At 48.6% G+C, this 15,952-nt stretch overlaps 1 protein-coding gene across 1 annotated transcript in view; it reads left to right on the plus strand.

Moving 5' to 3' along the window:
* LOC124619593 (serine/threonine-protein phosphatase 2A 65 kDa regulatory subunit A alpha isoform) overlaps positions 1-15,337 on the plus strand; it is a 112,005-nt gene extending 96,668 nt beyond the window's left edge. The window contains exons 12-13 of the mRNA XM_047146094.1: positions 616-666; positions 15,019-15,337. Of these exons, the coding sequence (XP_047002050.1) occupies positions 616-620 (5 nt within the window). The 3' untranslated portion in view covers positions 621-666; positions 15,019-15,337. The remainder of the gene's footprint in view (positions 1-615; positions 667-15,018) is intronic.
* The last annotated feature ends 615 nt before the right edge of the window (positions 15,338-15,952 follow it).

Raw genomic sequence — 15,952 nt, forward strand, 5'->3', positions numbered from 1 at the left:
GTTAATTTCTTTGTTGTGGAGTCTTGAAATCTGAAGTAGATTTTTCCTTGTTCTTGAAAATAAATTTAAACTGCATAACAAAACACAATAATTACTGTTCACTCAGTTGTTCGTAAACAGACAGATTAATATCTCCCTCTGAGAAAATGCTTCGTTACTTTTAGAAGTATTGAATAGGATTGGGGAGAAGAGAAGTTTGTGGCACAGCTTGACCAGAAGAAGGGATCGGTTGGTAGGACATGTTCTGAGGCATCAAGGGATCACCAATTTAGTATTGGAGGGCAGCGTGGTGGGTAAAAATCGTAGAGGGAGACCAAGAGATAATACACTAAGCAGATTCAGAAGGATGTAGGTTGCAGTAGTTACTGGGAGATGAAGAAGCTTGCACAGGATAGAGTAGCATGGAGAGCTGCATCAAATCAGTCTCAGGACTTAAGACAACAACATTATAAATTGTGAGTAAAGTGGGAAAAATTTAGTCCTTGACAGCTTTGTTAAGAAAGAGAATCATGGAAACATGATTATAATAATGCAAAATCCTATTTTTCTGCTAACAAATGTAATATGAGCTATAGTCATGAATTTGAGTTTCAATGCTTTGTGTTTCTTTTCCAGGGTGAACATGACTGATATGTTAACCAGATGCTAAGTGGTTGTAAGATGAATGTGAGTAGCTAGTAACATTTTGATCCAAGATTATTGTTCTAAAATATAAAAGTGTATTTTGAACCGTTGCTGTCTTTATTCAATGATAATTGTAGGTTACAAAAGTTGAAAATTATGTGACAGTTTTTTGGGTAAATTTAAAATTTATTTGACCTTTATCTTTACCATTACTTCAGACTTTTATTTTAGCTTGTGAAGTTGTTAAAAGTGTTTCCTGAGTGTCTTCAGGTGCATTTTCTCTAGTGCTTTGGCATATATTTACAATGTGTAGATGAGGTCGTCCTGTACATATACTGCTTGTCACGTGCTTCATATGCAATATCAGTTTTTCACTCCAGCTGGTTGATGCTGAAAGAACTGTATGAGCTTAGGAAAACCATCTTGTAATATTGGATCACTACGAAGTTAGAGCACCCTTCTTTTCTCCACCACCACCACATTGAAATCTGCTTCCACTGTTCACTGTCGCTGTGTTACAGCCAGAGTTTGCAGTACAGTTTAATGCTGGCTGTTGAGCTGCAGCATTTGAGGCAGCAGCAAACAAATGCACATCTTGTATAATGTTTGATTTTATTGCTTCCTTTCTACAGAAGAATGAAATTGATATTTGTAAAACAGCAAATCTTTATTTTGTTCTCGCAGAGGGATTTATAACTAGGTCCAGAGGTACAAGTGACGTGTACAGTTAATAAGAGAAAGCAACCATTACATTCCTGAGAACAGTGTCCGTTTCTGGATGTGGAGATATTTAACCAATAATAAAAACAATCTTTCTCCGTCTGCTCCACTTTTGGCCCAAAAGCTAATAACTGTCCTCCAAAAACTCCGGCGATCATCCAGATATTACTATTGAAGACCGAACGCAAAGTAGTGTTTTGAAACACTTATAACACCTGTTTTAACACTTTTCAGTTGTTTGATACTGGCAACTTACCACTTCCATCAATATTATCACATAAGTGTTGTTGGTGCCTGCATCATGTTTTTTCCCCTTAAAAATAATCTGCAGCTCATTGTCTATTAATTAGCATATCTGCTTTTAGATTGCCCAGTCCCATGTTTGATTTATGGCCGGGATGGAGATTTTCTTCACTTGGGGGGCCGGTTGTTTGCATTGTCCCTAATCATATAATCTGATCTTCATCACAGATAGACTGGTCACCAAAGTGAGGTCAGATAGATAGATAGGAAGACTTGCATCAGGCAGCCGAATAAACACAGACGAAATCTTCTGGCCAATAAAACCATAGTCATTTAATTTTTCTGTAAGAATATTGCATATCTGAAGCAACTACATAGTGAAAAACACCCATTTCATTGAAACTAAAAATGTTTCTAGGCCCATATTACCATACTGGGTGTAGCAAAGTGCTGGTCTTGCGATATTCCACAGCCCAATTTTGTACGCTTAAAACTACTAAGTTTTGAACAGATCCAGCCAGGCATTAGATAACCCCAGTCTTCAGTGTTCCCTCCCAGTATATTTCTGCATGAAGGAATGTTTTCACTTGTCTCGTGAGACTTTTTAAGAGGATGGTTTGAAATGTTTGGTTTTCAGAGCAAAGAACATACATATTTGGAAAATCCAAGATGGAAGAATGGCAATATTATGAAAAAATAGTACTACACACCATATAGTGGAGGTGCTGAATTGCAGATTGGCACAACAAAAAGACTGCCAAACAAGTAAGCGTTCAGCCAAAAGGCCACCTCCTGAATTAAACAACATACTCACACACAGTCACACTAACACAACTCATACACACATGACCACTGTCTCTGGCTGCCAAGGACATATTGTGATCAACAGCATGAGATGGGAGAAGCAATCTGAGTGGTGGGGGTAAGGAGGAAGCTGGGGAGGGAGGGGGAGGGATAGCAGGGTAGATGTTGCAGACAGTAAAGTGCTGCTTGTGGGAGCACACAGGGAGAAGGTGGGAAGAGGGTAGGGCAAGTAGTTGCTTTTGGGAGGTTAGACAGTGGGGGGGGGGGGGGGTAGGAAAGAAGAAAAGTAAAAAATTGTGGGTGCGTTGGTGGAATAGAAGGCTGTGTAGTGCAAGAATGGGAACAGGAAAGAGGACAGGTGGGTGAAGGACAGTGTTTAACAGAAGTTGAGGCCAGAAGGGTCACAGGAATGTAGTATATAGTGCAGAGTGAGTTCCCACCTGCGCAGTTCAGAAAAGCTAGCATTGGTAGGAAGGATCCAGATGGCACAGACGGTGAAGAATGTTGAGTGTTGGGCATTGTGCTCAGCAGCCAGGTGGCCAAGTTATTTCTTGGCCACAGTTTGTTTGGGGCCATTTGTGCAGACAGACAGCTTGCTAGTTGTCCTGCTCGTGTAGAATGCAGCACAGTGGTTGCAGCTTAGCTTGTAAATCCCATAACTGCTTTCACAGGTAGCTCTGACTTTTATGGGATATATGATGGTGGTAACCAGGCGGGAGTAGGTGGTACTGGGAAAATACGTGGGACGGGTCTCACATCTAGGATGATATAAGCCGTGAGGCAAGAGGCTGGGAGAAGGGGTTGATTAGGGATGGATGAGGATATTATGAACGTCCAGTGAGCAGTGAAATACCCCTGGCACGACAAGAGATAGTCAAAATCCTGAGGAAAATGATTCAGTTGCCCCAGTTCTAGATGGTACTGAGTCACGGGAGAATGGTGTTATGTGGCTGGATGGTGGGAGTTCAGGAGGTGGTGGGTGACTGGTAAGATACAGCAGAGGAGATCTGTTTGTATATAAGGTTGGGAGGGTAATTACGGTCTGTGAAGGATTCAGTGAGACCTTTGGTGGCTCATTGGGCTTAAGAGGACCAGTTGAAGCAAATGGGGGAGATGATGATTGAGGTTCTGGAGAGGAACCTGGGCAGATCGTCCTCATCCTCAACCCATGTAACAAAGACATCATCAATGAATCTGAACCAGGTAAGGGATTTGGTATTCTGGGTGGTTGGAAAGGATTCCTCTAGGTGGCCCATGAATAGGTTGACATAGAAAGGTGCCATGAGGATGTCCATTGCCTTTCCTGGGATTTCTTTATAGGTGATACCTTCAAAGGAGAAGTAATTTTGAGTGAGGATATGGTTGGTAATGTTGACCAGGAAGGAGGTTGTCGGATAGAAATATGTCAGGCATATGGAAAGGTAATGTTCAATAGGTGCAAAACCATGGGCATTAGGGATGTTAGTGTAAAGGGAGGCGGCATCAGTAGTGACAAGCAGGGCATCATGTGGTTAAGGAACTGAAACTGTAGTGTGTCCATAGAGGAAATGGTTGGTATCTTTTATATAGGAGGGAAAGTTCTGGGTAATAGGCTGAAGGTGTTGGTCTATGAAAGCAGTGATTCTCTCTGTGTGGGAACAGTGACCAACCACAATGATGCATCCTGGGTGGTTCAGAAGCATTTATAAGTTGGGAGTGTGGGGACCAGTAGGGGTGAGTTGACAGTCTGGTCCCCCTGCGGGTTCGGGGGCAAGAATAGGCCCGCGGTATTCCTGCCTGTCGTAAGAGGCGACTAAAAGGAGTCTCAAATGTTTTGGCCTTAATGTGATGGTCCCCCTTGGGGTTTGACCTCCATTTTTCAAAATTCTACAGAAGTACGAGCCTTTTGGGGAAGGACACCTTACATGGTGTACCACTGGTCCTAAGTGCACTAAGACCTTGGCACTCAGCATTGCACCGGCGTTGTCACCATACCCATTATTCCTTAAATTGGGCCTAAACGCCTGATGGGTTGTCCAAGTTACGCCCATAGTGCATCTCCATCTGCACCAGCGATCATGATGGACTTTCCATGGCACCAGAAATCCAGCGCGGTAGCCAGCCCGTTGTGGTGGGGTCGTCATGTACCCTCTACGTTGTAGCCCCCTGACAACACAGGGATCGTACTGCCGATACCTGAGCTGCACCCTCCCCACGTTGGCCAAGGAGTAGATGCCCGTCTCCTTGGGGCATCAGGACTCCCGGCAATGGTCATCCTGCCAGGTGGCCCTTGCTGCGGCTGGGTGGCGCCCGTGGGGAGAGCCCCTGGTCGGAGTGGGTGGTATCGGGGCGGACGTTTCGCACATGAAACGTCAACACGTATCAGGTCGCTCTGCGGCCGAGTCTTCCAAAAGAAAAGGTACCGTTTCTAGTTCTGGTTCTCCTGCCCTTTCCCCCTTGGCCACTCCATGGGAGGAGGGACAGGCCCGCCGGCTTGGGGCGAAGTACTTCCCCCGCTATTTGGTCTGTTCTCGAACAGATGGGGGGACGTTCGCCACCTCCAAGCCCATGTTCTTTGTTCAACACATTGAGGACGTCTTCGGGGAAATCGAGGCTCTCAGCAAGATGCGATCAGGGTCCGTTCTTATCAAGACCACCTCTGCCACACAATCGGCGGCACTCCAGGCGTGCGACCGCCTAGGGGACATCCCAGTCTCCATTGTCCCACATCTGGCACTAAATAGGACGCAGGGGGTCATTTTTCATCGTGACCTCCTGCTACAATCTGATGAGGAGCTCAGGGCCAACCTGGAGCGCCGCGGCGTGCATTTCGTCCGGCGAGTCCAGCGCGGCCCCAAAGACCGTCGCATCGACACCGGGGCCTTTATCCTCGCCTTCGAGGGGGACGTTCTCCCGGAGAAGGTAAAGGTGATGTGCTACCGGTGCGACGTGCGACCTTACGTCCCGCCTCCTATGCGCTGTTTTAGGTGTTTGCGCTTTGGGCACATGTCGTCCCGGTGTGAGGCTGAGCCCCTTTGTGGCGACTGTGGACGTCCTCTTCGTGAGGAACATACTTGCACCCCACCACCTCGGTGCCCTAATTGTCCTGGCGTCCACTCGCCTAGGTCCCCAGACTGCCCCACCTATCAGAAGGAGAAAAAGATACAAGAAATCAAAACTTTGGATCGGCTCTCTTATTCTGAGGCCAGGAAGAAGTATGACCGCCTTCATCCCGTGTCACTGGCCACTTCGTTTGCCTCAGTTGTGTCCACTCCTTCCGCTGTATCCTCACCTCTATCCTGTCCCCCCTCCGCCTCCTCTGCCCGTCAGGGGGCTCTGCCTCCGCCTCCCAAATCCCTCCCTTCCAACTCCTCCTCCCCCGCGGCCCCCACCCCCCCTGCCCCAGGGGCCACCCTTCCTCCTCCTCCTCCCCCCACGCCACCTGAGAAGCGATCCTCTTCTCAGGCGTCCATCGGGGAAACGTTCCGGACCCCAGCTTCCGAGGTCCGGCGTTCCAAAACGGACCCCGCGCGTGAGGACCTTCTTCGGGTCCAGCCCGCCATCCCTGTGCCTCCTCGGCCTTCCAAGAAGGCCTCCAAGAAGAAATCTCTATCCCCCTCTCCACCCCGGCGCGTTTCATCTGACGCTTCATCCGTGAGTCGCTGCTCCCGGCCGTCCTCAGTTTCGCCGGGACGCTCTGCTGCCAGGCGTTCCGCCGGCCTTTTGTCGGCAAATGATGCGGCCCCTCCTACACAATCAGGGACAGTGGCCGCAGCTGGCGACGAGTCGATGGAACCGGATCCGCCTGCCGTCAGTTGTAGCGTTGTTGCCTCGCAACCTGGCCCTCCGCGGCCATCGAGGTGACCAGCTCTTCCCCGTCTCGTTTCCCCAACTTTTTGACTAGCAATGGCGTTGTTTCATTGGAACATAAGAGGTATTCGATCTAATCGGGAGGAATTACAACTGCTCCTCCGCCTGCACTGTCCGCTCGTCCTTGGTCTCCAGGAAACCAAGTTGCGCCCGACTGACCGTATTGCCTTTTCCCACTATACCTCGGAGCGGTATGACCTCGCCCCTGTGGACGGTATCCCAGCTCATGGTGGGGTCATGTTGCTCGTTCGGGACGATGTCTATTACCATCCCATCCCATTGACCACCCCACTCCAAGCAATAGCTATCCGCATTACTCTTTCTGCTTTTACTTTTTCAGTTTGTACCGTCTACACTCCACCGTCATCTGCTGTTAGTCGGGCTGACATGATGCACCTGATCGATCAGCTTCCCCTGCCATTCTTATTGTTTGGCGACTTCAATGCCCATCATCCCCTTTGGGGCTCTCCTGCATCCTGTCAAAGAGGCTCACTCTTGGCGGATGTCTTCAACCATCTCAATCTTGTCTGCCTCAATACCGGCGCCCCGACTTTCCTCTCGGACTCTACTCATACCTACTCCCACTTGGACCTCTCGATCTGTTCTACCACTCTTGCCCGTCGGTTCGAGTGGTATGTCCTTTCTGACACCTATTCGAGCGACCACTTCCCCTGTGTCGTTCGTCTCCTGCACCACACCCCATCCCCACGTCCTTCGCGCTGGAACATACTGAAAGCTGACTGGGGACTTTACTCCTCCCTGGCGACCTTTCCGGACCGCGATTTTTCCAGTTGTGACAGTCAGGTCGAATACCTCACGGCTGTTATTATCAATGCTGCCGAACGTTCCATACCTCGTACTACTTCTTCTTCACGTCGCGTTTCCGTCCCCTGGTGGAACGAGGCTTGTAGGGACGCTATCCGTGCTCGACGACGTGCTTTACGCACCTTTCGCCGCCATCCTACGTTGGCGAATTGTATTGAATACAAACGACTCCGAGCGCAATGCCGTAGAGTCATCAAAGACAGCAAAAAAGCTTGCTGGGCCTCTTTCACGAGCTCCTTTACCAGTTTTACTCCCTCTTCCGTTGTTTGGGGTAGCCTGCGCCGGCTGTCGGGCATTAAGGCCCACTCCTCAGTACCTGGCCTGACCTCAGGTAATGAGGTCCTTGTTGATCCTGTGGCTGTCTCCAACGCCTTTGGCCGCTTTTTCGCGGGGGTTTCAAGCTCCGCCCATTACCATCCTGCCTTCCTTCCCAGGAAAGAGGCAGACGAGGCTCGGCGACCTTCCTTCCACTCGCTGAATCTGGAGACTTACAATGCCCCCTTTACTATGCGGGAACTCGAACGTGCGCTTGCACTGTCCCGGTCCTCTGCTCCGGGGCCAGATGCCATTCACGTTCAGATGCTGGCACACCTTTCTCCGGCGGGCAAAAGCTTCCTTCTTCGTACCTACAATCGCGTCTGGACCGAAGGTCAGGTCCCCATGCGTTGGCGTGACGCCGTTGTTGTTCCTATACCCAAACCCGGGAAGGATAGACACCTTCCTTCTAGTTACCGCCCCATTTCTCTTACAAGCTGTGTCTGTAAAGTGATGGAGCGCATGGTTAATGCTCGGTTAGTTTGGATTCTTGAATCTCGACGACTACTTACTAATGTCCAATGCGGCTTTCGTCGCCGCCACTCCGCTGTTGACCACCTTGTGACCTTGTCGACATTCATCATGAACAACTTTTTGCGAAGGCGCCAAACAGTAGCCGTGTTCTTCGACTTGGAGAAGGCTTATGATACCTGTTGGAGAGGAGGTATCCTCCGCACTATGCACAAGTGGGGCCTACGCGGTCGTCTGCCCCTTTTTATTGATTCCTTTTTAACGGATCGAAAGTTTAGGGTACGTGTGGGTTCCGTATTGTCAGACGTCTTCCTCCAGGAGAACGGAGTGCCTCAGGGCTCCGTCTTGAGCGTAGCCCTTTTTGCCATCGCGATCAATCCAATTATGGATTGCATTCCACCTAATGTCTCAGGCTCTCTCTTTGTCGATGACTTCGCGATCTACTGCAGTGCCCAGAGAACATGCCTCCTGGAGCGCTGCCTCCAGCGTTGTCTAGACAGCCTCTACTCATGGAGCGTGGCAAATGGCTTCCGGTTCTCTGAAGAGAAGACGGTTTGTATCAACTTTTGGCGATATAAAGCGTTCCTTCCGCCATCCTTACATCTCGGTCCCGTTGTTCTCCCATTCGTGGACACAACTAAGTTTCTAGGGCTCACGTTGGACCGGAAACTGTGTTGGTCTCCACATGTCTCTTATTTGGCGGCCCGTTGTACACGTTCCCTTAATGTCCTCAGAGTTCTTAGCGGTTCATCTTGGGGAGCGGATCGCACTGTCCTGCTTCGCTTGTATCGGTCCATAGTCCGATCGAAGGTGGATTATGGGAGCTTCGTCTACTCGTCCGCTCGGCCATCCCTCTTACGCCGGCTCAACTCCATCCACCATCGGGGGATACGTCTTGCGACCGGAGCCTTCTACACTAGTCCTGTCGAGAGTCTTTACGCTGAAGCTGCCGAGTTACCGTTGACCTACCGGCGCGACATACTGCTGTGTCGGTATGCCTGCCGGCTGTTGTCTATGCCCGAACACCCCTCTTACAAGTCCTTCTTCGCCGATTCTCTCGACCGTCAGTACGGGTTATATGTGTCTGCCCTGCTGCCCCCCCGGAGTCCGCTTCCGTCGCCTGCTTCGACAATTGGATTTTGCCCTCCCTACCACCTTCAGAGAGGGTGAGAGCCCGACACCACCTTGGCTCCAGGCTCCGGTTCGTATTTATCTCGACCTCAGCTCACTCCCGAAGGAGGGTACTCCGGCTGCAGTGTATTGCTCACGGTTTGTCGAACTTCGTGCTCGACTTGCTGGTCACACCTTTATTTACACCGATGGCTCCAAAACTGACGATGGTGTTGGCTGTGCCTTTGTCGTCGGGACCGCCACCTTTAAATACCGGCTCCTTGACCAATGTTCCAGCTTTACGGCCGAGCTTTTTGCTCTCCATCAGGCCATTCAGTATGCCCGCCGCCACCGCCATTCATCGTATGTCCTCTGCACTGACTCACTCAGTGCTCTTCAGAGCCTTGGGGCTCCCTATCCGGTCCATCCCTTGATTCAACGAATACAGCAGTCCCTCCATTGTTTCGCTGATAATGGCGGTTCTGTCAGCTTTCTGTGGGTCCCCGGACATGTAGGAGTGCCTGGGAATGAGGCTGCGGATGCTGCAGCCAAGGCTGCAGTCCTCCAGCCTCGGCCAGCCTCCCATTGTGTCCCGTCATCTGACGTTTGTGGGGATGTATGTAAGAGGCTTGTGTCCTTGTGGTGGGATGCTTGGTCATCCCTCCAAGGAAACAAGCTCCAGGCAGTAAAACCGCTCCCAACTGCTTGGACAACTTCCTCCCGACCATCTCGGCGCGAGGAGGTCCTTCTGACCAGGTTGCGGATTGGGCATTGCCGGTTTAGCCACCGCTACCTGCTCTCTGGTGACCCAGCCCCGCAGTGCCCTTGTGGTCAGGCATTAACGGTGCGCCATGTTTTATTGTCGTGTCCCCGTTTTAGTCAATTTCGTGTTGTCCTGTCCCTGCCATCTACCTTACCGGATGTTTTAGCTGATGACGCTCGAGCAGCTGCTCGTCTTCTGCGTTTTATAACTTTAACTGGCTTGACCAAAGACATTTAACCTTTTTACTTATTTCATCTGCATCTTTGTCAGGTCCTTTTGATGTCCCCCCCCATCCCCTTGAGTTTTAGCAGGTTCCTTGTGCTCTAACACCAGTGACTGGGCGCTAATGACCTCAGCAGTTGAGCGCCCTTAAACCCTACCAAAAAAAAAAAAATTGACAGTCTGGGGAGAGATTCTAGGATGGGCATAAGGATTGAGGAGAGACTAAAGATACTACTGGAGTTCAGGAATAAGATCATTGTTGGAGTGTTTGTAGGTTGTACATGTCAGTAGACGAAGTCCTTTTGCCATGTAATCCTTGTGATTCAAGGCAACAGTTGTGGAATCATTTCCAGCAGGTAGGATTATAGGGCCGGAATTTGTTTTTACATGGTCTGTTGCAGTTTGTTCTGCAGATGATAAAGTTAGTTTGCACATTGAAGGATTTGGAGAATTATGGTGGGGCAGGGTTCGAGGTTAAGAAATTCTGGAATGTAAGATGTGGTGATTTGGGAGCAGTGGTGGTGGATCACACTTGGATCAAGGCATGAACTGATTCAGGCAGGCTTCTACATTTGTCTTTGGTTGAGTCTGACTGGCAGGGTTGGTGGCAAAAAATGTTTTGACTATAGCAACAGGGAGAAGGGGAGGAGGTCTTTATCAAGTCCAGCATGACTGAATTTGGAAGTGGGGCAAGAAGTAAGGCCATTGGAAAGAAGTAATACTTCTGTGGGACTACGGCTTTTGGAGGAAAGGTTCGTGACTGTGTTTCAGGTCTGCTCAGGTTCTGGATTTTGTATGATGGAGGGAGAATGTCTTTGAGGGGTAAATTTAGTGGGTCTGTAAAGTATATTTTGTCAGCTATGAGGGGCTGTGGGGGAGATTTAGAGACTGCTGTAGAGCTGGCAGATAGTGGTAGTCCAAAGTTGAGATGCAGTAGTGAAAGCCCCTGCAGTTCCTGGAGGTAAGAGTTTCAAAGTGTGAGGTAGGATCCAGGAATTTGGGATTGCAAAGTGGTTCAGGCCTCATTTTCATGATTTTGCAGGACAGTTTTGGTGAGGGTTAAGGACTGGTGGAATCTGAACAGATTGAGGTCATTGTGGAAGAGAGGGTAGCAGCCGAAGATGGATAATTTGATGGTGAGTCCATTGGGGGATTCTATGGGCCAAGCAATAACAAGGGAACAATATTTGGTACTGGGTTATGGTTAGGGATAAGGAAACTTTTGTGTATTACCTCAGATGGAAAGAGCAAGAATCCAAAAATATATGGGAAAAAATCACAAAAAGGGCAGATCAGATAAAATCTGGGGAAACAAGATGAAACCTGAGGGAGTAGGCTGATAGTGAGAGGCAAAAACAAAGTGAAATCAATGTGAAAACACAGTGAGATGTGAAGGTTATAATGTGGGTTGCAGCTTTGTGGGCAAGTATGTATGAGGAAGGGAACAACAGATGTGACTAGATTAAGTGAAGTTAGTATGTGTGTGAACTGGAATAATAGATGAAAAATCTTGGGTGGGGAGAGGTTCATAGGATGAGGTACAAGGTCGTGGGGCACCGGAAGGTACACACAAAAATACGTGAGAATGACGTAGGAATTGTGATCAGTTTGAAGATTTAAGATTAATTACATTGGTGGGAGTAGTGTGCTGCCCCAACAATCAGCAAGGTCATCTAGCCATGTGTTGTGTGCGGCCGAGACAGTTGATACAGTGCAGCTGTTGTGTGTGTGTCTGGTTTGGTTTGGAAGGCAACATGTAAGATGCAGGGTATAGGAAAAGGATGGACACTAAGTGTGGTAAAGCATTAGAAAATAGTAACAAAATAAAACAGTGCTGGATTATGGGATGGAAGAAAAACTATTAAGCAAAATAAAACAGTGGAAAATACAGGATGGAAAATGATGTTAATATGAAGTGGATAGATTGTTACTAACCATATAGTGAAGATGTTGAGTCAGAGATAGGCACAACAAAAAGACTGCTAAACAATTAAGCCTTCAGCCAAAAGTCCTTCTGAATTAGACTACACACACACACACACACACACACACACACACACACACGCGTCCGCATGAATGACCACCAGTAAACTGTGTCCAAGAAACTGCTGGACCATCTAGCTGCTGAGCACACTGCCCATCACATCTTTCTTCACTTAAGTGATTGCTTCACAGCCTGTGCCATCTAGTTCATTCTTATCAACAACAGCTTTCCTGAATTGTGCAGTTGCGAATCCTCCCTGCACTATATCCAAAGTTTCCATATCCCTCCTGGCCTCAACCTTTCTTAGTTCCTGTCTTTCGCCCACCCATCCCATCCCCTTCCCTGTTCCCACTCCAGCGCTACACAGGATTCTGTTCCACCAGTGTCCCCACCAACCACAATATTTTTACTTTTCTCCTTTTCCACAGCACCTACCCCCACCCTCCGTCATACCTCCCGACTGCAGAGTCCGACCTCAGCAGCTAGAGACAGTGTCTTGTGTACAAGAGATGCATGTGTGTGTGTGTGTGTGTGTGTGTGTGTGTGTGAGAAATCTATCCTTTTCATAATGTTGTCATTATTCCATCCTGGATTTTTCCCACCCTCCCCCTGCCCTCCCTGCCCACCCACCCTCCCCCTGCCCTCCCTGCCCACCCACCCTCCCCTTCCCCTCCCACCCAAACCTCCCTGCCCACCCACCCCTCTCTGCTCACACACCCACCCACCCCTCTCTGCTCACACACCCACCCACCCCTCTCTGCCCACACACCCACCCACCCCTCCCTGCCCACACACCCACCCACCCCTCTCTGCCCACACACCCACCCACCCCTCTCTGCCCACACACCCACCCACCCCTCTCTGCCCACACACCCACCCACCCCTCTCTGCCCACACACCCACCCACCCCTCTCTGCCCACACACCCACCCACCCCTCTCTGCCCACACACCCACCCACCCCTCTCTGCCCACACACCCACCCACCCCTCTCTGCCCACACACCCATCCACCCCTCCCTGCCCACACACCCACCCACCCACCCCTCCCTGCCCACACACCCACCCACCCACCCCTCCCTGCCCACACACCCACCCACCCACCCCTCCCTGCCCACACACACACACACACACACACACACACACACACACACCCTCCCATCCCAACCCTGCCCACCCACCCTCCCATCCCAACCCTGCCCACCCACCCTCCCATCCCAACCCTGCCCACCCACCCTCCCATCCCAACCCTGCCCACCCACCCTCCCATCCCAACCCTGCCCACCCACCCTCCCTCGCCACTCCCAACCCTGCCCACCCACCCACCCTCCCTCGCCACTCCCATCCCTGCCCACCCACCCTCCCTCGCCACTCCCATCCCTGCCCACCCACCCTCCCTCGCCACTCCCATCCCTGCCCACCCACCCTCCCTCGCCACTCCCATCCCTGCCCACCCACCCTCCCTCGCCACTCCCATCCCTGCCCACTCCCCCTTCCCTCCCCTCTCCCATCCCTGCCCACTCCCCCTTCCCTCCCCTCTGCCCTCCCTGCCCACTCCCCCTCCCTGCCCACCCACCCTCATCCATACCCCTCCGCCCCTTGTGACGCACATAGGCACCCTCCCATCCTCCCACCCTGTCCCTGTGTGCTCCCACAAACAGCACTTTACCATCCCCCATCCCTAGCCTTTTATCCCACCCCACCACCCAGATTGTGTCTCCCATTGTGTGCTGTTGCTCAGTCGTGTGTGTGTGTGTGTGTGTGTGTGTGTGTGTGTGTGTGTGTGTGTGTGTGTGAGGCCTTTCAATAAACTCGCAAAGAGGTAGTGCCTAATTATATTTCTTTGGAATGCATGAAAGTATAACAACAAGATTGTCTTACACAGCACATGTATGATAGTGATTGTCTCTTGAATAGTGTGTCTCAGATCACTGAATCAAAAATATCATGGGTACATGATATGTCGTTTTGATAAATAGAATGTGGTGGTGATTTTTTTCACATTTGATGTTTGCTACTGCCATAGTTTATGATTAATTTATCTCATGCACAAAGTGTTCTGTAAAAAATTTAGGTTTGCAAAAAAGAGTTTCATTACATTATGAGAAGTTAAATGACATTCTTTGAATCGGAGCGTATGGTTGGTCTTGTACAGCCTCAGCATCAAAAGTCCACAATATTTCCCCCTGTATCGGCTGGGTTCCATTCGAACCAAAATTTCTGTAGTATCTCATCGTCCCTTGAAAGCAATTGCAGACTGGTCTGGTCAGTGTTGCATATCGTATAGAGGTGTGGTACTTCTCTGAAGGTAGTTGGGAAGCACCTACAGGAACCTTGAATTGTCATGCGAGAATGGCTCTAGTGATGGAGTTACGTTATGCGTAGCTGACACGTAATAGATTAAATCATACTTTAAATTCAACAGTTGGTGAATTGTGCAATAAATAAAAATATTTGAAAATAATCTTTTTATAATGATTTGATTCTTCAGTTTCTCCCGGCGTATTTGTTGCTATTTCTTGCTCGAACAGTCCATGGGTATACTGCTGGTTCATAGTGTCCAATGGGCACAATATTTTGGCGATCAGACATGTCGCCATCGTCATGTGTCGCTACGACAGATTCGGACGCCTACGTCTTTGCGATCGCCGGCGCGCGGGCACGGACCGCGATGAGAGCGGCCCGTGGAGGGAGGGGATTTAAATCGGTCGCCCGACCTCAGGAGCTCAGTTCGTCAGCGCACCTGACGATTGCGACATGTCTGATCGCCGAAATATTGTGCCCGTTGGACACTATGAACCGGCAGTATACCCATGGACTGTTCGAGCAATCTTTTTATAGATCACAATTTACTAGTTTCATAATTTAATATGTGAAACATAATTTAAATTTAACTTATAACAAATTTAGAAAATATATGTAATTATTCAGTTCTCAGTTTTAATATTTTGGGGAACCTGTTTTATATAGCAATTGTTGAATGTTGATAATAAATGATGTAGAATGACCTGAAGACATGGTGTGCTTAAAACCAGTTTCATTTAATTTTTAATGCATGCAATTTTGTAATTTTTAATTTTATATTTTGCAGGCTCATGTTCAGTCAGATATCAGTCCACCAATGGATGATAAAATGTACCATACACATGTAGGATCTAACCAGTGAAGAATACATGTAATTACATAAAATTCATATGGTCTTCATTTTGCATCTCATTATCATTTATTTCTTACAGTAAAGTTTATTTTATATATATTACTCATTCATTTCTCTGCTCACTCTCTGTTTCATTTCTTAAATAAAAGTCTGGATCTTTTTATGTGGCATATTGTAAATGTACTGTAATTGAGTTGTAAAGGCCCTTAAATTGTGACAGCCATATTGCTCTTTAAATAAAATATTGATAATAGTTACAGTTTCTTCATTTTAAGTTCCATCAGTATTGTATTACTAGATTTCTCCATGCTATGCTGAGACAAGAAAAGATACCTGGATACCCAAATATATTATGTAATTACCTAATACATCTATTACATTTTGGTTTGATGACTGATGGACCAATTGATCTTGTATCCTCTTTCACCAAAGTGCTGCCCAACAGGAAACAAGTAACCAAAACAATTTGAGTAAACACACACATTGTGGCACATGTAATGGGGTCAGGGGGGACGTACCGAACGGTATGAGAAGGAAAGAGTCTTTCCTTCTCATCGCGTATGGTAAGTCTCCCCTGACCTGCAGCTCTGGGTGACTTTCCCAAAATCTACCCATTTTCCAAGATCTCTCCAGTTCTTTTCCTTCACCCTTCTTCCTACCCCTTCAGCGGTTCTGCCTGGAGGAGGAGCCACTGGCTCCAAAAGCTTGCCAATGACAGTAGCCTTTTATGTGTGTTCTGCTGCCACTTGGTGAGTAGATTTTTTATCTGTCCGATTAAGTCACTTGTGTAGTATATACTGTACAGGTCAATATCTTGAAAATGTCAACAATTACAGTAGACAAGTGACATCTCATGGTTACATGAGGA

This window comes from Schistocerca americana, chromosome 6 (assembly GCF_021461395.2).
Source record: "Schistocerca americana isolate TAMUIC-IGC-003095 chromosome 6, iqSchAmer2.1, whole genome shotgun sequence".
Classification (NCBI taxonomy): Eukaryota; Metazoa; Arthropoda; class Insecta; order Orthoptera; family Acrididae; genus Schistocerca; species Schistocerca americana.